Here is a 24,871-nt window from a genome sequence, read left to right on the forward strand (position 1 = left end):
ACCAAAGGTTGGAATCGCTGCGGTGTTCCTTCTGAGCCATAGAGGAACCACGTAGGGGCAGCACCGGAGAACACTCACTTCCATACCCTGCAACTCTTGAAGGCCCCTTGCAGCGCTTCCTTGAGAAAGGGAGATTTGCATCACTTGTTGAAACATGAGGAAACTTTTGCCCAGAAATTTCTTCTGAGTTTCATTGCCGTTTACCCCACAGACTAAACCCCCATGGGGCACATCCACTAAAACAGTCTCTAAACGGACTGCCCTGTGGACCTCTCGCTGTATTGAACCTGTATCGGTGAACAATGATAGACAGGGTTGGATTGAAATGCTGTCCCATAACGACAAGCTGGTTCAACATCATCGATTTGGGTGCCGCTGGAAATGTGAGGCCCTGGATCATTCCAAACGTACGCCCTCCACAGGCCATCAACAATATTACGGTCTGGCGCTCATTCACTATGATATTATTGGCTCTGAAGAAGTACCGTATTCACTCTGCGTGCTGATTCCAAGTTTCCATACCAGGGTCAAAGGCATCGCCAATCACCCAACCTTGCAGCGCAGTCCAGAAGAAAGAAAAATCAACATGGGGAGGTGGCTCAGCGGGATAGGTTACACGTCAGCAGCACCAGGTTTACCCTCGTCGCCAGTTTATTAACGCTTGGGGAGTCCAAAGAAAGCAAAAGTAAACAGCATTTATCTCACAACAGCTATGTATGTGAGTACCGGTAGAAACTCACCAGGTACACGCTCCTGTCAGTCGGTTCCAGACTGGCCCGCCTTTTATGCAAGTACGGGTAAGCTATCTCTCCACGAGAGAGAAAGCTCATACTCCTAAGGAGCATGGGGAAAACAACCATCCCCACACCCGATATTCCATGCAGAACAGAAATTCATCCCAAGGAGGAGGAAACATGCTAACAGGAGGACAAGGCATCCATGGCTGACAAAGGAAGTTATGAGACAGCAAAAGCAAAAGAAAAGGAATAGAAGGTAGTGAGGATTAGTGGGAAGCTAGGGGATTGGGAGATTGGAAAAGAAAGGGGGGGCTTCCCACCCCCTAAAACATGCATACATGTATAATATAATTGTTTCTCGAGTACCTCAAATAATATCACAGAGAATGAGCACCGACCATAATATAGCTCATGGCCTGTGAAGTGCGTACGTTTGGAATGATGCACTTCCCCAGTTTTTACCTCCCCACACCCATTTTTTTACGTGATCTTGCTAATTATATAGCATTGTTGTTTTTACCTTGTTTGTATTACCCTCTCTCTTTTTTTCCCCTCCCTCTTCTTTGTGTACACCTGTATATATACCATGTTCAAAAAAGCCAATTAAAAACATTTATTAAAAAAAGTGAGCAGAGGACTATAAGGAGGGCGGAGAAGATGAAATATGAGTGCAAGCTAGCTAGTAATATAAAAGAAGATAGCAAGAGATTTGAGATATGAAACTTGAGAGGCAAGAATAGACATTGGACCACTGGAAAATTAGGCTGGAGAAATAGTAATAGGAAACAAAGAGATGGCAAAGGAACTGAATAGTTACTTTGCATCAGTCTTCATGGCAGAAGACATCAGTGGGATACCAGAACTCCAGGTAAATCAGGGGGCAGAGGTGAGTGCAGTGACCATTACTAAGGAGAAGGTTCTGGGGAAACTGAAAGGTCTGAAGGTGGATAAATCACCTGGACCAGATGGACTACACTCCAGGGATCAAAAGGAGATAGCTGAGGAGATTGTGGAGGCATTGGTGGTGATCTTTCAGGAATCACTGGAGGCAGGGAGGGTCCCAGTGGACTGGAAAATGGCTAATGTAACACCACCATTCGAGAAGGGAGGGAAGCAGAATAGGAAATTATAGGCCGTTAGCTTGACTTCGGTCATTGATTAGATTTTAGAGTCCATTATTAAAGATGAGATCATGGAGTACTTCGAAGTGCATGATAAAATAGGACTGAGTCAGCACAGCTTCGCAAAGTGGGGGTCACATCTGACAAATCAGTTAGAATTCTTTGAGGAAGTAACAAGGAAGTTAGACAAAGGAGAACCAGTGGACGTGACTTATTTAGCTTTCCAGAAGGCCTTTGACAAGGTGCCACATAGGAGATTGTTAAATAAGTTAAGAACCCATCGGCTTAAGGGTAAGATCCTGGCATGGACCGAGGATTGACTGACTGGCAGAAGGCAGAGAGGGAATAAAGAGGTCTTTTTAAGGGTGGCAGCCGGTGACTAGTGGTGTACCTCAGGGATCGATGTTGGGACCACAACTTTTCACTACATACATTAGCGATCTGGAAGAAGAAACTGAAGGCACTGTTGCTAAGTTTGCAGATGATACAAAGATCTGTAGAGGGACAGGTAGTATTGAGAAAGCAGGGGTGCTGCAGAAGGATTTGGGCAGGCTAGGAGAGTGGGCAAAGAAGTGGCAGATGGAATACAATGTAGAAAAGTGTGAGATTATGCACATTGGAAGGAGGAATCTAGGCATAAACTATTTTCTAAATGAGAAAAGGTTTAGAAAATCAGAAGCACAAAGGGACTGAGGAGTACTAGTTCAAGATTCTCTTAAGGAGGGGCAGCACGGTGGTACAGTGGTTAGCACTGCTGCCTCACGGCTCCGAGGTCCCAGGTTCGATCCCAGCTCTGGGTCACTGTTCGTGTGGCGTTTGCGCGTTCTTCCTGTGTTTGCATGGGTTTCGCTCCAACAACCCAAAGATGTGCAGTGTAGGTGGATTGGGCATGCTAAATTACCCCTTAATTGGAATAAATTAATTGGGTACTCTAAACATTTTTTTAAAAGATAAAAAAATTCTCTTCAGGTTAACGTGCAGGTTCAGTTGGCAGTTAGGAAAGCAAATGCAATGTTAGCATTCATGTCAAGAGGGCTAGAATACAAGAACAGGGATGTACTTCTGAGGCTGTATAAGGCCCTGGTCAGACCCCATTTGGAGTATTGTGAGCAGTTTTGAGTCCAGTATCTAAGGAAGGATGTGCTGGCCTTGGAGAGGGTCCAGAGGAGGTTCACAAGAATGATCCCTGGAATGAAGAGATTGTCATACAAGGAGCGGTTGAGGACTCTGGGTCTGTACTCGTTGGAGTTTAGAAGGATGAGGGGGGATCTTATTGAAACTTACAGGATACTGCGAGGCCTGGATAGAGTGGACGTGGAGAGGATGTTTCCACTTGTAGGAAAAACTAGAAGCCAAGGCCACAGCCTCAGACTAAAGGGACAATCCTTTAAAACTGAGATGAGAAATTTGTGGAATCTGTGGAACTCTTTGCCGCAGAAGTCTGTGGAGGCCAAATCACTGAGTGTCTTTAAGACAGAGATAGATAGGTTCTTGATTAATAAGGGGATCAGGAGTTATGGGAAGAAGGCAGGAGAATGGAGATGAGAAACATATTAGCCATAATTGAATTGATGGGCCGAATGGCGTAATTCGGCTCCTATGTTTTGTGGTCTTATGGTTTCCTCCAAGTGTTCTGCTTTCCACCCACAGTTCAAAGGTGTGCAGGTTAGGTGAATTGGCCATACTGAAATTGTCCCTTGGTGTGCTGGGGTTACGGGTGATCAGTGCAGACTTGATAGGCCGAATGGCCTCCTTCTGCATTGTAGGGCTCCCATGAATCTATGATTGAGGAACCAAGCTGAGTGGATACAGATTAACTGTGATCATTCAATGAATTGGCCCCCCCGGTTCAATGGATTGCTCCCATGTATATAATAGATCAACCCACAAGCTAATACTGAGGGACATTGAGGGAGAAAGCTCCTGCCTATATGATGCACGATCAATTACACTCAAGACGAAGTGATTTCCTAACTGAAGGCTTTAATCGACTAGAACTTGTTCCCCAGCAGCTTCGGTACAGAAAGTCAAGGCTGCTGGGACGGCACCGGTTCTTATACTCCGCCTGTCAGGGCGGAGCTACGTACCAACAGCCAATGGTAAACTCCTGGGTTTAACCAATGGTCATCAGCCTCTTAGGTACTGCAATACCTGATAATTCCACACTATATAAAATATATTCTGTTTGTTGGTGTTCCTGCACAGTGAATGGTTTGAACTGTGGAACCCTCCCTGTTGTGAGCTCACCTTCCAGTTTCTGAGTCTCTTTGTTGACCTGATAGATCCATTGCAACGGCATACATTGCATCGATCTGTGAAGCAACAACAGAAAGTCATATTCTTGTTCACTCTCCTCGCTCCTCGATTGAACTCACAGCCCCAATGCTTTTCCCAGCACTTTTTCTCCAGTGATTGTGAATAGTTTGAGTTCCTCCCTCCTCCTGGTTTTCTAATATTCTTGAGGTGTTTACCGTGAAGACAGATACAAAATGTTTGTTCAAAGTCTCTGCCATTTCCTTGCTTCCCATTAATTCCTCAGTCTCATCCTCTAAGGAGCTAATGCTCGGTTTATTCACTCTTCCTTTTTAACTGCTTGTAGAGGTTTATCTTGTCTGATTTCATGGGGGCAATTCTAACTCCACGTTGCGCCTGGCTCACCGCCTGCTATTCCTGGAAAATAGCAGGAGAAGCCTTAAACGTGGGGATGGATTCTACCAAAATGGGACTATGTCACCACGCCTGTGCAAAAACGCTGACGTTTCACTCCGGAGTTTCCTCAAAAGAAAAGCTAATTCACTCACCTTCAGAGGACTAGCAGGGACCCTGGAGTGATTCACGCAGGTTTAGCTGTGGATACGGGCTCCCGCACTTCCGGTTTTGAGCCCGCACATACGCCAGCATCCAACCGGCCCAATCTGTCCCCCGGCCGCCCATAAGGCCCCCCCCCCCCCCCCCTCCCAGTGCCTGATCCGATCCCCACCAGGGCTGCCGCAGATGGAGGATCACTGGGCGGGACTCTGGCAACGGTCCCCCAGCCGCGCGGCGTGCTCTGTGATCACGCCGATTCTTGGGTCCCGGAGAATCGTCTGACCGGCACCAGGCCCGATTTCGGCGTGAAAGTTGATTCTCCGTCCCCGCGCCAAATGCGATTTTGGCGCCCGGCTGCAAAGAATCCAGCCCCCGGTTAGCGACCGGCACCGAATGCAGCACGATGCGCCGAGCCCACAACACCTGCCGTGATCTGGATCGCGCCCTTACTGGGAATGAACCACACTTACATATTTAAATGAGTCTTTAAACTGCACATGCAAATATGCTCATCCGTTCGAGGCCAGTGTCTCCCGGTATCTGGGATTCACCTGCCCCATCGGTAACCGTGAGGCCGGTTTCCAAAAATGGAAACCAGATGTGATGGCCTCTCTGGAGGGGGATAGCGAGGGGTCTTGGAGGCCATTGGAGCCCTAGGTGGGCGGACACAGGGCTGGAGAGTCGTCACTGCCAGAGTGACGGGGATGGGGATTGAGAGGGACCATAGTCACGAAAGGGTGTGGAATTGAGGGGGGCCCCTGAAGAGGGTGGGTATGAAGGAGGGGGCATGAAAGAGGGGGCATGAAGGGGGGGTTACGAAGAGCGGGGACCTGAAGGGAGTACATGGAGATTGGTCCTGAAAGAGGAAGGGGGTTGTAAAGCAGGGGGACCTTTAAGATGCTGGAACCCTCAGCAACCCCATAATGGAGTCTGCTCACTTGGGAGGGTGGTGGTCAGCAATGCCCCAATTCCAGCCAGGATGGTTGGAGGTGGGACCAGGATGTGGATGCGGGGGGGGGGGGGTTGCACATGGACCTTTAGTGATTGGGTGAAGTGTGAAGTTGCCCTTCCAGGTCAAGTGTTGGGATTGTTGACCACGTCTGTCGTGAGGGTGGGGGTTTGCGATGTGCACGGGTGGGGGAACCTTCCAGTTAACTCAAAGATCTGGGCACCCTAATCTCTGAGGAGCGAGTCTTGCTGGCGTCTTTAGGCCCCCACTCCAGAAGAAATCCACAGGTGTGGAGGAATCAGTGAGAATTTCTCCAAGCTCAAAAAGAAAAATGACGAAGTGTTGGTGAATTGCGATGGGAATCGCTCCAGAACAGCCATTGGGATTTGCACTGTTTTCCTTTGACCTGGACATGCTGGGGAAGAGTTTAGAGGTTTCAAGGCTACAGATGGAATAATTTCTCCTTCTTCTGACAGATCTGTGAACTGGACATGGTGCATTTGGTGAGCCCACAATGGGGTGTCGCTCACTTGGGGGCTTCCTTGCCAGCGATTTGTGGGGTTGGGGTCTGCAGCATTATTCAGAGATCGATCTCCGAGGAACGGAGCCTGTCAGTGAGTTTAGGTCCCGCCCCTGTCAAGTCCAACGTAAATCCCAACCTTCTGATCAAAAGGATTGAATGGTTTGTGAGCAGCGCTCCCAGTGGGAATGGGTTTTCCCGCTGGCGGGTGCACTTAGACTCAAAACGGGAGAATTGTGGCCCTTGTTCATTACAAAGGGATGGAATTTAAAGTAGGGATAAATTGCTACAGTTGTGTCAGACCTTGGTGAGACTACACCAGTACTGTGTACAGTTTTGTCTCCTTATTTGAGAAAGGACATGATTACATTAGAAGCAGTTCAGAGAAGGTTCACTCGGCTGGTTCCTGGAATAAGGGGGTTGTCCAATGAAGAAAGGGAGGACAGATTGGACTATATCCATTGGAGTTTGGAAGAATAAGATGCAATCTTATTGAAACACATGGGCATAAAGTTTACGTATCTCCACTGGTCTGTTTGTAGACAGTGGGGGTCAAGGGTAGGGGGTCGGCAGTGGCATCATGCTGGGTTCCTGCCTCTCTTGACCTCTGGTGGTAGGGGAGGCGTCCATCAGAAACCCCCTTTTAACTTTGACACCCCCCCACCACCATGCGGTCAATTAATGCTCATTGGAGCCCGAAATCTCTCTGGGACAGACGTCGGGAACGATACCATCCCAAACGTCCTGGCCATAAGAGCCTGAGGGGACTTGACAGGGTGGACGCTGAAAGGATGTTTCCTCTGGTGGGAGAGACTAGAACCGGGAGACACAGTTTCAAAATAAGAGGTTCACTTTGAAGAGGAGATTTTTTTTTCTCTCACAGGGTTGTGAGTCTTTGGAACTCTCTTCCCCCGGGAACAGTGGGAGCAGGGTCATTGAATATTTTAAAGATCGAATTAGATAAATTGTTTATTGATAAGGGAGACTTAGGGTATAGGCGGTAGGAATGAAAGTGGAGTTGTAGCCACAATCAGCTCAGCCTTGATCCTACTGAATGGCGGAGCCGGTGTGAGGGACTGAATGGCTGACTCAATCTGCTCATTCGTATGTTTCTATGTACAAGCACAAAGGGAGGAGTCCATTCGGTCCATCGAAACTGTGCTGAGAGGTACGAGTGTGGTCAACCCAAGCCAGTATAAGCAGTGAAGTACGTACTGGGTGAGACGGAGCGCTCCTTTCATCTGCAACATCTGCTTTCCCTCCATGGGCGTGAACATGAAGACCGCGCTGTCCAATTCGTTGTATGAAACCAGCAGGGATGTTGTGTCTGCAGCCACCCCGAGAATGAACCATTTTCCCGAGTACTGCAGAAGGAAAAAGAAAAACAAACCCATTGTGGTAAACCACTGTTGCACCTCTATTAGGTGATGTATGGTAGAACCTGTACTACAGATGCGACGGTAGTCCCTGCCTGCTGGCTCCACCCAGTAGGTGGAGTATAAATATGTGTGTCCTCCGTGCAGCAACCATTTCGCCAGCTGCTGTGGGAGGTCACACATCTTAGAGCAATAAAGCCTCAGTTGTATTCAACTCGCGTCTTTGTGCAATTGATCGTGCATCAGGCAAACTCCATGGAGATTGCAGACAAAGTTATCCTGGCTAACAGGTTACAAAGTATTAGAAGGTGTCTCCAGTGCAGACACAGAGCATATCAACAGATGAGACGAAACGTTACAGAAATAAGAAGGGAATTGTGGATTGACTGGGACCCGATAAATTTCATCTTCGTGTGTGAAAAGAAGAAGCTGGTGATATAATTGATTAATTGGTTTTAATTTTCTAGATTTGGGGAAGGTTGCATTCGAATGGATAATAGCTAACAGAGCTTTTTTTCAAAAAGGAAGTGAGACAGAAAACAGGAAACTATCGGCCAGTGAGCTGAACATCTGTCACAGGAGAAATATTAGAAAGTAATGTTAAAGACGTCATAGCAGGGCATTTAGATAAATGGAAGATGATTAGACAAAGTCGAAATGGGGCCAATATCATAACGGGGAGGTTCGCTCATGATGTTGGTGGGGGGGAGGGGTTTAACTAATTTGGGGGGGGCGGGTTGCAGAGTGGAGGTACCATACACAGCTAAATATAGAAGAAAAAATTGTGTCAGCCTAGAAGGCAGAGCAAAGATAGACTTGTTTGCACAATGGAATAGGTCTGGATGACATTTACTTTAATGCAAGGAGCCTTAAGGGGAAGGCTGATGAACTAAGGGTGTTGATTAACGCATGGGAGAATGATACGATTGCTTTCACAGAGACATGAGTGCGGGAGGGGCAGGACTGGCAGCTCAATTATTCAGTGTATAGTATCTTCAGTCGAGGTGGTGGGGGAGTTGGTGGTGGGGGGGTGGGGGGGGGGGGTGGAGGTTCTAAAAGATGAGATGGTGCCACAATATTGATAAGAACTTATTCTGTATATAAACCATTTGATAGCCTCTCGATTAGATTCCAGTCTGTATCTCACTCCCAGGAATCCATTAATCTATAGATAAACCATCTGAGCCCCTCGTTTAGATTCCAGTCTGTAACTCACTCCCAGGTATCCATTATTCTATATATAAACCATCTGAACCCCTCGATTAGATTCCAGTCTGTAACTCACTCCCAGGTATCCATTATTCTATATGTAAACCATAAACAAAGAACAAAGAAAAGTACGGGGTCCGTATCCCTCTATTCCCATCCTATTCATGTATTTGTCAAGATGCCCCTTAAACGTCACTATCGCCCCTGCTTCCACCACCTCCTCCGGCAGCGAGTTCCAGGCACCCACTACCCTCTGTATAAAAAAACTTGCCTCGTATATCTCCTCTAAACCTTGCCCCTCGCACCTTTAACCTATGGCCCCTAGTAATTGACCCCTCTACCCTGGGAAAAAGTCTCTGACTATCCACTCTGTCTATGCGCCTCATAATGTTGTAGACCTCTATCAGGTCGCCCCTCAACCTCCTTTGTTCCAGTGAGAACAAACCAAGCTTATTCAATCTCTCCTCATAGCTAATGCCCTGCATACCAGGCAACATCCTGGTAAATCTCTTTTGCACCCTCTCTAAAGCCTTCTGGTAGTATGGCGACCAGAATTGAACACTATATTCCAAGAGTGGCCTAACTAAGGTTCTCTACAGCTGCAAAATGACTTGCCAATTTTTATACTCAATGCTCCGGCCAATGAGGGCAAGCATGACGTATGCCTCCTTGACTACCTTTCAGTGACCTGTGGACCTGTACACCCCGCTCTCTCTGACTGTGAATACTCTTGAGGGTTCTACCATTCACTGTATATTCCCTACCTGCATTAGACTTTCCGAAATGCATTACCTCACATTTGTCTGGATTAAACTCCATCTGCCATCTCTCTGCCCAAGTCTCCAAATTATCTAAATCCTGCTGTATCCTCTGACAGTCCTCATCGCTATCTACAATTCCAGAACCTTTGTGTAGTCTGCAAACTTATTAATCAGACCAGTTACATTTTCCTCCAAATCATTTATATATACTACGAACAGCAAAGGTTCTAGTACTGAAACCTGCGGAACACCACTAGTCACAGCCCTCCAATTAGAAAAGCATCCTTCCATTGCTACTCTCTGCCTTCTATGACCTAGCCAGTTCTGTATCCATCTTGCTAGCTCACCTCTGATCCCGCGTGACTTCACCTTTTGTACCAGTCTGTCATGAGGGATCTTGTCAAAGGCCTTACTGAAGTCCATATAGACAACATCCACTGTCCGATCTGCATCAATCATCTTTGTGACCTCCTCGAAAATCTTTATCAATTTAGTGAGACATGACATCCCCTTCACAAAACCGTGCTGCCTCTCGCTAATACGTCTACTTGCTTTCAAATGGGAGTAGATCATGTCTCGAAGAATTCTCTCCAGTAATTTCCCTGCCACTGAGGTAAGGCTCACCGGCCTGTAGTTCCCTGGATTATCCTTGCTACCCTTCTTAAACAAAGGAACAACATTGGTTATTCTCCAGTGCTCCGGGACATCACCTGAAGACAGTGAGGACCCAAAGATTTCTGTCAAAGCCTCAGCAATTTCCTCTCTTGCCTCCTTCAGTATTCTGGGGTAGATCCCATTATGCCCTGGGGACTTATCCACCTTAATATTTTTCAAGGCACCCAACACCTCGTCTTTTTGGATCTCAATGTGACCCAGGCTATCTACACACCCTTCTTCAGACTCAACATCCACCAATTCCTTCTCTTTGGTGAATACTGATGCAAAGTATTCATTCAGTACCTCGCCCATTTCCTCTGGCTCCACACATAGATTCCCTTGTCTGTCCTTCACTGGGCCAACCCTTTCCCTGGCTACCCTCTTGCTTTTTATGGACTTGTAAAAAACCTTGGGATTTTCATGAACCCCATTTGCCAATGACTTTTTGTGACCCCTTTTAGTCCTCCTGACTCCTTGCTTAAGTTCCTTCCTACTTTCCTTATATTCCACACAGGCTTCGGCTGTTCCCAGCCTCCTAGCCCTGACAAGTGCCTCCCGTTTCTTTTTGACGAGGCCTACAATATCTCTCGTTATCCAAGGTTCCCGAAATTTGCCATATTTATCCTTCTTCCTCATAGGAACATGCCGGTCCTGAATTCCTTTCAACTGACATTTGAAACCCTCCCACATGTCAGATGTTGATTTACCCTCAAACATCTGCCCCCAATCTAGGTTCTTCAGTTCCCGCCTAATATCGTTAGCACAATCACCCGAGGACCACTCTTATCCTTGTCCACCAGCACTTCAAAACTTACTGAATTACCATAAGACCATAAGACATAGGAGCGGATGTAAGGCCATTCGGCCCATCGAGTCCACTCCACCATTCAATCATGGCTGATTTCAACTCCATTTACCCGCTCTCGCTCCGTAGCCCTTAATTCATCGAGAAATCAAGAATTTATCAACTTCTGTCTTAAAGACACTCAATGTCCCGGCCTCCACCGCCCTCTGTGGCAATGAATTCCACAGACCCACTACTCTCTGGCTGAAGAAATTCCTCCTCATCTCTGTTCTAAAGTGACTCCCTTTTATTCTAAGGCTGTGCCCCCGGGTGCTAGTCTCCCCTGCTAATGGAAACAACTTCCCTACGTCCACCCGATCTAAGCCATTCATTATCTTGTAAGTTTCTATTAGATCTCTCCTCAACCTCCTAAACTCCAATGAATATAATCCCAGGATCCTCAGACGTTCATCGTATGTTAGGTCTACCATTCCTGGGATCATCCGTGTGAATCTCCACTGGACCCACTCCAGTGCCAGTATGTCCTTCCTGAGGTGTGGGGCCCAAAATTGCTCACAGTATTCTAAATGGGGCCTAACTAGTGCTTTATAAAGCTTCAGAAGTACATCCCTGCTTTTATATTCCAAGCCTCTTGAGATAAATGACAACATTGCATTTGCTTTCTTAATTACGGACTCAACCTGCAAGTTTACCTTTAGAGAATCCTGGACTAGTACTCCCAAGTCCCTTGGCACTTCAGCATTATGAATTTTGTCACCGTTTAGAAAATAGTCCATGCCTCTATTCTTTTTTCCAAAGTGCAAGACCTCGCATTTGCCCACGTTGAATTTCATCAGCCATTTCTTGGGCCACTCTCCTAAACTGTCTAAATCTTTCTGCAGCGTCCCCACCTCCTCAATACTGCCTGCCCCTCCACCTATCTTTGTATCATCGGCAAACTTAGCCAGAATGCTCCCAGTCCCGTCATCTAGATCGTTAATATATAAAGAGAACAGCTGTGGCCCCAACACTGAACCCTGCGGGACACTACTCGTCACCGGTTGCCATTCCGAAAAAGAACCTTTTATCCCAACTCTCTGCCTTCTGCCTGACAGCCAATCGTCAATCCATGTTAGTACCTTGCCTCGAATACCATGGGCCCTTATTTTACTGAGCAGTCTCCCGTGAGGCACCTTATCAAAGGCCTTTTGGAAGTCAAGATAGATAACATCAATTGGCTCTCCTTGGTCTAACCTATTTGTTATCTCTTCAAAGAACTCTAACAGGTTTGTCAGGCATGACCTCCCCTTACTAAATCCATGCTGACTTGTCCTAATCCGACCCTGCACTTCCAAGAATTTAGAAATCTCATCCTTAACGATGGATTCTAGAATCTTGCCAACAACCGAGGTTCGGCTAATTGGCCTATAATTTTCCATCTTTTTTCTTGTTCCCTTCTTGAACAGGGGGGTTACAACAGCGATTTTCCAATCCTCTGGGACTTTCCCTGACTCCAGTGACTTTTGAAAGATCATAACTAACGCCTCCACTATTTCTTCAGCTAGCTCCTTTAGAACTCTCGGATGTAGCGCATCTGGGCCTGGAGATTTGTCAATTTTTAGACCTCTTAGTTTCTCTAGCACTTTCTCCTTTGTGATGGCTACCATATTCAACTCTGCCCCCTGACTCTCCGGAATTGTTGGGATATTACTCATGTCTTCTGCTATGAAGACTGACACAAAGTACTTATTTAGTTCCTCAGCTATTTCCTTGTCTCCCATCACTAGATTACCAGCGTCATTTTGGAGCGGCCCAATGTCTACTTTTGCCTCCCATTTGTTTTTAATGTATTTAAAGAAACTTTTACTATCATTCCTAATGTTACTGGCTAGCCTACCTTCATATTTGATCCTCTCTTTCCTTATTTCTCTCTTTGTTATCCTCTGTTTGTTTTTGTAGCCTTCCCAATTTCTGACTTCCCACTACTCTTTGCCACATTATAGGCTTTCTCTTTTGCTTTGATGCATTCCCTGACTTCCTTTGTCAGCCATGGCTGCCTAATCCCACCTCTGATAACCTTTCTTTTCTTTGGGATGAACCTCTGTACTGTGTTCTCAATTACTCCCAGAAACTCCTGCCATTGCTGTTCTACTGTTTTTCCCACTAGGCTCTGCTCCCAGTCGATTTTCGTCAGTTCCTCCCTCATGCCCCTGTAGTTACCTTTATTTAACTGTAACACCTTTACATCTGATTCTACCTTCTTTCTTTCAAATTGCAGACTGAATTCTACCATATTATGATCACTGCCTCCTAAGTGTTCCCTTACTTTAAGATCTTTTATCAAGTCTGGCTCATTACATAACACTAAGTCCAGAATGGCCTGTTCCCTCGTGGGCTCCATCACAAGCTGTTCCAAAAAGCCCTCCTGTAAACATTCAATGAATTCCCTTTCTTTGGGTCCACTGGCAACATTATTTACCCAGTCCACCTGCATATTGAAGTCCCCAATGATCACTGTGACCTTGCCTTTCTGACATGCCCTTTCTATTTCGTGGTGCATTTTGTGCCCCTGGTCCTGACCACTGTTAGGAGGCCTGTACATAACTCCCATTATGATTTTTTTGCCTTTGTGATTCCTCAACTCTACCCACACAGACTCCACATCATCTGACCCTATGTTGTTTAGTGCTATTGATTTAATTTCATTCCTAATTAACAAGGCAACCCCGCCCCCTCTGCCCACCTCTCTGTCTTTTCGATAGGTTGTGAATCCCTGGATGTTTAAATACCAGTCCTGAAGCCCCTGCAACCACGTCTCTGTGATGCCTACCACATTATACCTGCCAGTCACAATCTGGGCCACAAGCTCATCTACCTTGTTCCGTACACTGCGTGTATTTAAATATAGCACCTTTAATTCTCTATTGACCGTCCCTTTTTGTTTTCTTAGTGTGGTGGACCTTGGTCTACTGAGCCTTTCCATCCACTGTGTCATATTTTGTGAGATGGGGACTATCGTAACCTCGCCTGAGTTCTGTCTTTTTGTGCTTTTTTGTATTCCTAAGCAGCTACGCTTCCCACTGATTACTTCACCTCCTGGTTCCCTGACTTTACCTTACCCCCAATCTCTAGTTTAAAGTCCTATTGACCACCCTATTTACTCTTTTCGCCAGAACACTGGTCCCAGCTCGGTTCAGGTGGAGACCATCCCAAAGGTATAGGTCGCCCCTGTCCCAAAGCTGATGCCAGTGTCCCATGAAAAGGAACCCCTCTTTCCCACACCACTCTTTCAACCACCTGTTAACTTCCCTTATTCTTGCCTCCCTATGCCAATTTGCACGTGGCTCGGGCAGTAATCCGGAGATTATGACCCTTGAGGACCTGTTTTTTAATTTGAATCCTAGCTCTTTATAATCTTTAAACAGGTCCTCTTTCTTAGACTTGCCTATGTTGTTGGTACCGACATGGACCACAACAACTGGATCCTCCCCCTCCCTCTCTAGTATCCTTTCAAGCTGGTCAGAGATGTCCCACACCCTAGCACCGGGCAGACAACATACCATGCGGGATTCTTTATCCTGCTCACAAAGGATATTATCTATCCCCCTGATAATAGAATCCCATACAACTACAACTTGCCTATTTACTCCCTCCCCTTGAATGGCCTGCTGAACCATGGTGCCTTGGTCAGCTGACTCATCCTTCCTGCAGCCCTGTTCGCCATCCACACAGGGAGCAAGTGCCTCATACCTGTTGGACAGGGTCAAGGGCTGAGGCTCCTGAGTTCCTGACTGCTGGTTCCCTTTACCTGCCTGACTTGCAGTCACACCCTGCTGTCCCTGGCCACTGGCAGGATTTAAACTACTTACTCTGACAGTTGTGACTGCCTCCTGAAACACAGTGTCCAGGTGAGTCTCCCCCTCCCGGATGTGCCTCAGTGTTTGAAGCTCAGACTCCAGCTCATCAACTCTGAGCCGGAGCTCTTCAAGCAGCCAACACTTACTGCAGATGTGGTCGCTGCAGCTCACAATGGGATCTGCTAGCTCCCACATCAAGCAGCTCAAGCACATCACCTGACCAGCCATCTCTAATTAATTAATTCGTTTAATTTAAGTTTACGAGTTTAGCTGTGTTTTTTTTAAATTTGGGGCAGATTTGCTATCAACCAATCAGATCACAGCTTCCCTCTGACGTCACTTTTGAAACAAAAAGTGGGAAACAGGAAATTACCGTTAGGTTTTTACACTCCCACAGAGACTGCGCCTCCTCCGAACGGGTCCTGAAACTTTCCTGATTACCTCACTGCACCAAATTACCAAGTTTCAAATTCCCACTCTGGATGTGTCTCTTTGACCTGCGCAACGCTGTCACTGTTCCCGAAATGCTCCCCTACTGAAACTTCTACCACCTGGCTGGGCTCTTTCCCCAAGACCAGGTCCAGTACAGCACCTTCCCTAGTTGGACTATCTCCATATTGTTTTAAGAAAGCCTCCTGGATGCTCCTTACAAACTGGACCCCGTCTAAGCCCCTGGCACTAAGTGAGTCCCAGTCAATATTGGGGAAGTTAAAGTCTCCCATCACCACAACACTTTTGCTTTTACTCCTTTCCAAAATCTGTCTACCTATCTGCTCCTCTTTCTCCCGCTGGCTGTCGGGAGGCCTGTAGTAAACCCCCAACATTGTGACTGCACCCTTCTTATTCCTGATCTCTACCCATATAGCCTCGCTGCCCTCTGAGGTGTCCTCCAGCAGTACAGCTGTGATATTCTCCCAAACCAGTAGCGCAACTCCGCCTCCCCTTTTACATCCCCCTCTATCCTGCCTGAAACATCTAAATCCTGGAACATTTAGCTGCCAATTCTGTCCTTCCCTCAACCAAGTCTCCGTAATGGCAACAACATCATAGTTCCAAGTACTAATCCAAGCTCTAAGTTCATCTGCCTTACCTGTTATACTTCTTCCATTAAAACATACGCACTTCAGGCCACCAGTCAGCAGTATCTCCCTGTTTGCTCTTCCTCAGAGTCATAATGGCCCTATTTCCTAGTTCTCCCTCAATCTTTTCACCTTCCAACCTATTGCTCTGGTACCCACCCTCTTGCCAAACTAGTTTAAACCCTCCCGTGTGACACTAGCATACCATCTGAACCCCTCGATTAGATTCCAGTCTATAATTCACTCTCAGCTATCCATTATTCTATATATAGACCATCTGAACCCCTCGATTAGATTCCAGTCTGTAACTCACTCCCAGGTATCCATAATTCTACATATAAACCATCTGAACCCCTCAATTAGATTCCAGTCTGTAACTCACTCCCAGGTATCCATTATTCTATATATAAACCATCTGAACCCCTCGATTAGATTCCAGTCTATAATTCACGCTCAGTTATCCATTGTTCTAAATATAAACCATCTGAACCCCTCGATTAGATTCCCGTCTATAATTCACGCTCAGGTATCCATTATTCTATATATAAACCATCTGAACCCCTCGATTAGATTCCAGTCTATAACTCACTCCCAGGTATCCATAATTCTACATATAAACCATCTGAACCCCTCAATTAGATTCTAGTCTGAAACTCAGTCCCAGGTTTCCATTGTTCATATATAAACCATCTGAATCCCTCGATTAGATTCCAGTCTTTAACTCACTCCTGTTATGGGCGGCTAGTCAGGTCTCAATAATGGCTAAGATACTGAACCAGATGCGTAACATTTTAAATTTTGATGACTGTGTGTTCCGGGAGTGATAATATAAGTAATGCTTGGTTAGTTTACAAACAAACTTTATTAAAACAGAAGAAAAGTAAACAATATCTAAACTTTACTTCAGCTTTAATACTAACAAAGTATCAAAGTGAAAATGCTGGAAAATCTCAGCAGGTCTGGCAGCATCTAGAGGGAGAGAAAAGAGCTAACGTTTCGAGTCCCGATGACTCTTTGTCCAAGCAGAGTACATGCAATTTCTTAACCTTAACACACTAGTTTCCATTAGACAACACAGTAACAGAACATGCAGCTCTCCTTCCACTTTACAGACAGAAAAAGGCAAGACTTAAATTTCTGAAGCAACTTTCTTTCTGGGTAGGGACATTCATTCTGAACCCTTTTCCAAAGCCTGCCTCGGTGTCAGCTTTCGTGATCTCTCTGCTCGGTTTTTACAGCCTTCTGCTGTAACCTTTCAAAACAGCATTTCTTCCTCCCTCTCTCTCTCTCTAAGCTCTGCCAATCCTCTCAAAAAAAGGTTCTCCCTTAAGATGGCCAGACTTGAATCCTTTATCGTTATTTTGGCTGATTTCTCACTCATATTTACACAAAAGAAGAGCTATGCCGGCAAATACGTCATCAGACTCTGTGATGGGATAATGGCTGGTCAAACAAGGTTGTCCTGAATGACAATGGATCTGGAGTGAGTCATCCTCGCTGAACTGGGGCATCCTGTTTATTCCCACCAATGAGGTTGGGCGCGATCCAGCAGCCATGCTGTGCCCAAAACGCAGCGCGCCACAGGGCAGCATGGCCTTTGAAAGCTGGGAGAGCCCGCTCACGGGATCTACCCGGCTCGCAACGCCTTGCAAGATTCAATGCAATCTCACGAGCTGTTGCGATGTGAATCCCGCCCATTGTAGGCAGAATCACTTTTTAGCAAATCGGCGCATTGAAGAAAGACAGATAGGGCATGATTTTCTGGCTTTGTTACACTCTCGCTCAAGTGTAATGAGGCAGGTGAATAGTGGGAGGGGCCAAAAATGAGAACCGCGCCAGACGCCAAACAGCTTGCAATGCAACTGGCCTGCTCCCGTAGGGGAAATCGGGATCTCACTATCACGAGGCGAGAAACCAATTATCACCACTTAAACCCCATTTATATATAATTAACGAGAACCACCCCATATCCAACAGCCTCCAGTCATTCAACGGCCACCCCAGCAGGGCTTCTGTGGGGAGATGGGAAGGTGAGCAGCCATCTTTACTCACAGGCAAAAAGCCCAGGGGCTCTGGGCTTACTGCCCCTGTGCTCAGCGGAGGGCAGGGGACCCTCGGCTGGAGGTGGGCCGTTCGCCACCATGGGAGTTTGCAGTGGGGGGGAGGTCGCTGGGGGGGGGGCAACCATTCGCGACACTAGCAAGTTAACCCCTGGATCTGACGTACATGTTCCGGGGCCAAATCTCGTCCCTGGTCGTTTGCCCCACCGACCACCCATAACCCCCACCGACTATCGAGTCCTCTGGCCGTGCAGCTGACTGCTATCGCTAATAGCGAATTGGCAATCGTAATTTAGTGAGCACTTCACACAACCCAAGAGGATTCCCGTGAGTGGGCGGGCCATGTAGCATGTGGGAGTCATTGTCTTGCACCCCAATCAGACCGTGAAGCCTGGACAATATACCTGAACACTGTGGGAGGCAACCAGCATCCGAACACCCAGGGGACGGAGCACAGCTCCGTGGGCATGGTCACGGCTGGAGGGTGGGTGAGTGCGAAGGGAGGAGATCAGCGCCCGGTCCAGGTGACATTATCAGCGGGTGTCTGGGGTCTGGTGAAGGGGACCCGCCGCGGCCGCAGTGCGTGGGCAGGGTGTTCCGGGGGGGGGGGGAGGTCAATGGGGGAATGGAGAGTCCCGGGATGGGAGCCACAGCTGTTTGTCAGTCTGACACCCTCTCCCAATTCCTCACAGATATTGAACGCTATGACAGGGTTATTGAACACAGATGTTACCCCAGTGGTGCTGCTGGTAGGCGATGCGGCTAGGCGCCGGAGAAGGCGGCAGCAGCGTCTGCAGATGCTCGTGGTGGCGGACAATAGGCCGGACCCCACCCCACACCCTGAGGACCCGGCCTCGGGATCATTCCCGCGCTCTAGTGGGGACCTGTGTGGTATCATAGAATTTACAGTGCAGAAGGAGGCCATTTGGCCTATCGAGCCTGCTTCGGCACTTGGAAAGAGCACCCTACCTAAGCCCACACCTCCACCCTATCCCGCAACCCCACCCAAGTGACTGGGACATGCTCTGCAGCGTACTGGCAATGCCCACCCGCGACTGGGACATGCTCCGCAGCCTCTCGGCCATTCCCATCTGAGAGAGGGACATATCCCGCAGAACCTCATCAAGGTCAGCCTGGTACTGGGTGACAGCCCCCAGCAAGTTGGACATTCTGCCAAGACCCTCAGCCATGGCCGCCACCGACTGCCCGATGCCTTGGACACCTTCACTAATGGTGCCAACATCGTGCACCAAGCTTTTCACTGCAGTCGCCACCCTAGCAGTGTTGGCCTCAGTGTCACGCATTGCCGGTGACATCTCCTTTGCCCGTAGCCTCTGGGACTCCTCCAAGCGTATGTGCATCTGCTGGAGTGACGCTGACATCTCCCTATGAATGTCCCGGATGCTCCCTATCGTCTCCATCAGCTCCGGGAACCTGTGTACCACAGGCTCAGCATCAGGCTGGGACCCAGCTGGGCCCTGGGATCCAGCAACACTCCGACTGCTGCCTGGGGGTTGCTGCCTCCACCTGATGTGCAACATCAGCAGTGTGGAGCTCACCAGATTGTGCCCCCAAAGCCTGTCCACTAACATGTCCCACCGAGTTGTGTGTACCTGTGCTGGTGGAGGGTGGCGATGACAGCTGTGCCACGATTATTACGATTGCAACCTTGGAGTTCTCCACCGAGGTGGTTCATGAGAGGCAGGAGAGGGCACAGCCTGGGATGGGCCGGCACCATCAGCTGGAGGATGAGTGGGAGAATGGATCTCTGGTCAGTGGGAGGGATGGGTCAGCCAGTAAGGCAATAATAACTCACAGCTGACAGGTCCCCCCGGTGGAGTCTGGTGGTTCCTCACCTCTGCACCGTCTGCCAGCCTCCTCATGGGTTACCGCGCTGTCCTCGGCCACACCCGTCTCCTCTAGGGCCCGCTCCTCGAAGGAGGTAAGGTTTCTTAAGTCCGGCACTGCTCCTGCCATTTATGGGAGATCTTTTCCTGAGGAGACACAGAGAGGGCATTGTTAGCCACACGTGTGGATCACAGTGGCAGGAGAGGGGTGTGAAGGAAGGGCTGAAGAGGGAGGGTTTGGAAGGGGGAGGGGGATGGATGCTCCCTTGTGGGGGGGGGGGTCTACTCACTCGTGCTGCCCGCTGTAAGCCGTTAACCCGGTCACAGACCCCGAGCTCACAGCCGCTGCCCCCTCGTCCCAGGCAGCACTGGCTGCCCTATGGTTAACCCCACCCCTGGGACCCTCGGGGGAATAGGACATCCCTCCTGGACTCCACCGCGACTAGGAGCCTACCTAGGTCAGCATCTCTGAACCTTGGGGCCGGTGTCCTCGCCCCATTATTGTCAGCGGGCTGGGGTTGGCAGAGCGAGTGCAGCTTAAGTGCTGCTCGGCCTTGTTAGCGGAGGGCTAGCGAGCACAGTCCCGGCGAATCAGCGTCCGAGCCTTCATTTGCGGTGAGTAGCCTGTGAGGCCTCATTAAGTGGACCAATTAACGTTGAATTGGGTTGCCGGCCTCGCTGGGCCGAGAAGCTTGCGGCAATTCCCATTCCTACCGTACTTAGATTCCGGAGGATCCCCTGCCTAATCTCACTCTAATGTGCAGATTCCCGATGTACCTGGTTTTGAGACTCAATCTCTTCCCCTCAGAGACCTCGGGCAAGTGTCGTTCAACACTGGTCCCCACAAACGGACCAGGTGGGGGTCCCTTTGGGCAGGGTGGTGCCCTGGCACTGCTGGTGCCACCCAGGCATCCTGGCAATGCCAATTTGGCATGCTGGCAATGCCACATGGGTTCCAGGTTGGCATTTCCAAGGTGCCCAGGTGACGCTGTCAGATGACAAGGGCACTGCCAGTTTGGCACTGCCAAGGTGCCAAGCTGGCAATTCTTGCGCAATCGGGCCAGGGTTGCCCAGCATGGATGGGGGGGATGCAGGGACCCTCCTACACTGAGTTTGGGCTGGGGGTGAGGTCAGGGACCGTTTTGGGGGCCTCAGAGATCGAGACGCCATTGCTCGTTACAATGGGGCGTTCAGGCGAGCAGAGCTTCCGACTGTACAAAATGGGACTAGTGCGGCCTCGACTGTGCATTCCCCGTTAAGGCCCCTTATTCAATGCAAGACGTGTTAAATAGCCATGTCTTTCCCGGTACTGCAGGCAGCAGACACAGGCGGCTAAACGTGCTCGCTAGGGGACTTTGCTCTCTTTTCGTAGAATCACGCCCGTTAATTCTGAATGGGACAAGCTAACTGAGGCTATGGTGTATCTCTCTGACTCTGCTGCTCGCAGTCCTTTTGACCCCTAAATTGCCTGCCACATCTTGCACTCCATTTCTGCACTCAAGTTCCTAATATCTCCCCATCGTGACAATTCCCTTCCTAAAAAAAAGAGCCATCAATATACACAGATGGCATCATTTTCTGAACCCTTTTCAATCTACACATTTTTGATGATTACATACAGTTTACATGCAAAACAGTACATATATTTTTCATTTTTATACAAGCAAACATGAATGTAGTCCATTGCTGTCTTTCCGCATGTCACGGCCAAGACAGTGCACCAGCAATCACCTTTTCTTTCCAATACTTTTACATTAATTCTGTCCAAGTAGTCCTGTTATTATCAGAACTCCAAATGGTCTCAGTGTCAGCCTCCACACTTTTATACACCAGAATTCCATCAATAATTCAGTTACATGTAGTTGGCTGATTTATCAGCAGAGTTTTCCACTTAGTTGTATGACAGTAGTTGTTGACAAGCTGTTTGGTTGTTGTTGCAGCATTCATCATCAGTTCGTCACATTCATCAATGGTTTTGCATCCTGCTTTTGCTGTCTGTTGAGGAGAGCCAAAATAATTGGTCATGATGTGGAGATGCCGGCGTTGGACTGGGGTGAGCACAGTACGAAGTCTTACAACACCAGGTTAAAGTCCAACAGGTTTGTTTCGATGTCACTAGCTTTCGGAGCGCTGCTCCTTCCTCAGGTGAATGAAGAGGTCTGTTCCGGAAACATATATATAGACAAATTCAAAGATGCCAAACAATGCTAGGAATGTGAGCATTAGCAGGTGATTAAATCTTTACAGATCCAGAGATGGGGTAACCCCAGGTTAAAGAGGTGTGAATTGTATCAATTGGAACAGACCTCTTCATTCACCTGAGGAAGGAGCAGTGCTCCGAAAGCTAGTGACATCGAAACAAACCTGTTGGACTTTAACCTGGTGTTGTAAGACTTCGTACTGTGCTCACCCCAGTCCAACGGCAGTCCTAGTGACATCGAAACAAACCTGTTGGACTTTAACCTGGTGTTGTAAGACTTCGTAAAATAATTGGTAACAGTGGTGCATTTGGACAGTGTTAAAAAGCCATCATTTCCTGTTGACTATTCTGGCTACATTTGTACCAGTTCTTCAGCCTCCAGATTCCATAGTTCACCATGGATGATGCTGTCTGTGAAATGGTGAGACAGCTTTAATCGTTCATCTGTTTCCCCCTGACCACGTCCTAGTGTCTTCACTTCCTGTGTCACCATTATGATAGCAATTTGATTGCTCTTGCGAGCTCCACAGCCCCTGTAGTTTCTTTGATTACAACCTGCTGTCTTGTGAATAGCTCTCCCACTTGGTGCAGATAGAACATAGAACAATACAGCGCAGTACAGGCCCTTCGGCCCACGATGTTGCACCAAAACAAAAGCCATCTAACCTACACTATGCCATTATCATCCATATGTTTATCCAATAAACTTTTAAATGCCCTCAATGTTGGCGAGTTCACTACTGTAGCAGGTAGGGCATTCCACGGCCTCACTACTCTTTGCGTAAAGAACCTACCTCTGACCTCTGTCCTATATCTATTACCCCTCAGTTTAAAGTTATGTCCCCTCGTGCCAGCCATATCCATCCACGGGAGAAGGCTCTCACTGTCCACCCTATCCAACCCCCTGATCATTTTGTATGCCTCTATTAAGTCTCCTCTTAACCTTCTTCTCTCCAACGAAAACAACCTCAAGTCCATCAGCCTTTCCTCATAAGATTCTCCCTCCATACCAGGCAACATCCTGGTAAATCTCCTCTGCACCCGCTCCAAAGCCTCCACGTCCTTCCTATAATGCGGTGACCAGAACTGTATGCAATACTCCAAATGCGGCCGTACCAGAGTTCTGTACAGCTGCAACATGACCTCCCGACTCCGGAACTCAATCCCTCTACCAATAAAGGCCAACACTCCATAGGCCTTCTTCACAACCCTATCAACCTGGGTGGCAACTTTCAGGGATCTATGTACATGGACACCTAGATCCCTCTGCTCATCCACACTTTCAAGAACTTTACCATTAGCCAAATATTCGCATTCCTGTTATTCCTTCCAAAGTGAATCACCTCACACTTCTCTACATTAAACTCCATTTGCCATCTCTCAGCCCAGCTCTGCAGCTTATCTATATCCCTCTGTAACCTGCTACATCCTTCCACACTATCGACAACACCACCGACTTTAGTATCGTCTGCAAATTTACTCACCCACCCTTCTGCGCCTTCCTCTAGGTCATTGATAAAAATGACAAACAGCAACGGCCTCAGAACAGATCCTTGTGGTACTCCACTTGTGACTGTACTCCATTCTGAACATATCCCATCAACCACCACCCTCTGTCTTCTTTCAGCTAGCCAATTTCTGATCCACATCTCTAAATCACCCTCAATCCCCAGCCTCCGTATTTTTTGCAATAGCCTACCGTGGGGAACCTTATCAAACGCTTTGCTGAAATCCATATACACCACATCAACTGCTCTACCCTCGTCTACTTGTTCAGTCACCTTCTCAAAGAACTCAATAAGGTTTGTGAGGCATGACCTACCCTTCACAAAGCCATGCTGACTATCCCTGATCATATTATTCCTATCTAGATGATTATAAATCTTGTCTCTTATAATCCCCTCCAAGACTTTACCCACTACAGATGTGAGGCTCACCGGTCTATAGTTGCCGGGGTTGTCTCTGCTCCCCTTTTTGAACAAAGGGACCACATTTGCTGTCCTCCAGTCCTCTGGCACTATTCCTGTAGCCAATGATGACATAAAAATCAAAGCCAAAGGTCCAGCAATCTCTTCCTTGGCCTCCCAGAGAATCCTAGGATAAATCCCATCAGGTCCCGGGGACTTATCTATTTTCAGCCTGTCCAGAATTGCCAACACCTCTTCCCTACGTACCTCAATGCCATCTATTCTATTAGCCTGGGGCTCAGCATTCTCCTCCACAACATTATCTTTTTCCTGAGTGAATACTGACGAAAAATATTCATTTAATATCTCGCCTATCTCTTCAGACTCTACACACAATTTCCCATCCCTGTCCTTGACTGGTCCTACTCTTTCCCTAGTCATTCGCTTATTCCTGACATACCTATAGAAAGCTTTTGGGTTTTCCTTGATCCTTCCTGCCAAATACTTCTCATGTCCCCTCCTTGCTCGTCTTAGCTCTCTCTTTAGATCCTTCCTCGCTACCTTGTAACTATCCATCGCCCCAACCGAAACTTCACACTTCATCTTCACATAGGCCTCCTTCTTCCTCTTAACAAGAGATTCCACTTCCTTGGTAAACCATTGTTTTCACTCCTCTCCGATCTCATGCAGATGATTGCTGATAGGTTGCAGTTCTTTTGCAATCTGATGCAGGACCTCATCTTTCCTCCTAGGCTGTCTTTCCAGACCCGCTTTCTCTTCTGTGTAACCATCACTGGTACCTCTTGCTGGATGGACTTCCCATGCCAGCAGCTTCTTAACCTTCCTTTAATCATTCAGTCTGTCCATTTTTCATTTACGTACATCAGTCATCTCAGTTAATACCAGTGCTGTCGCTAGCGGATTGAGCTTTCATGGATTTTGTTTCATGGGAATTTCCTACATCCTGCTTAATTACTTTTGTACATCCCAAGTTTTCCC

The 24,871-nt window shown here is 47.8% G+C and overlaps 1 protein-coding gene across 1 annotated transcript in view; it reads right to left on the reverse strand.

The window, feature by feature from the left end:
- Positions 1-24,871, reverse strand: part of LOC140390375 (apolipoprotein M-like) — a 99,309-nt gene that overhangs the window by 48,188 nt on the left and 26,250 nt on the right. Inside the window, exons 2-3 of the mRNA XM_072475485.1 lie at positions 7,351-7,499; positions 4,106-4,170 (exon numbers count right to left, since the gene is read on the reverse strand). Coding sequence (XP_072331586.1) covers positions 4,106-4,170; positions 7,351-7,499 — 214 coding nt within the window. The remainder of the gene's footprint in view (positions 1-4,105; positions 4,171-7,350; positions 7,500-24,871) is intronic.

The sequence above is a fragment of the Scyliorhinus torazame genome, chromosome 14 (genome assembly GCF_047496885.1).
Source record: "Scyliorhinus torazame isolate Kashiwa2021f chromosome 14, sScyTor2.1, whole genome shotgun sequence".
Classification (NCBI taxonomy): Eukaryota; Metazoa; Chordata; class Chondrichthyes; order Carcharhiniformes; family Scyliorhinidae; genus Scyliorhinus; species Scyliorhinus torazame.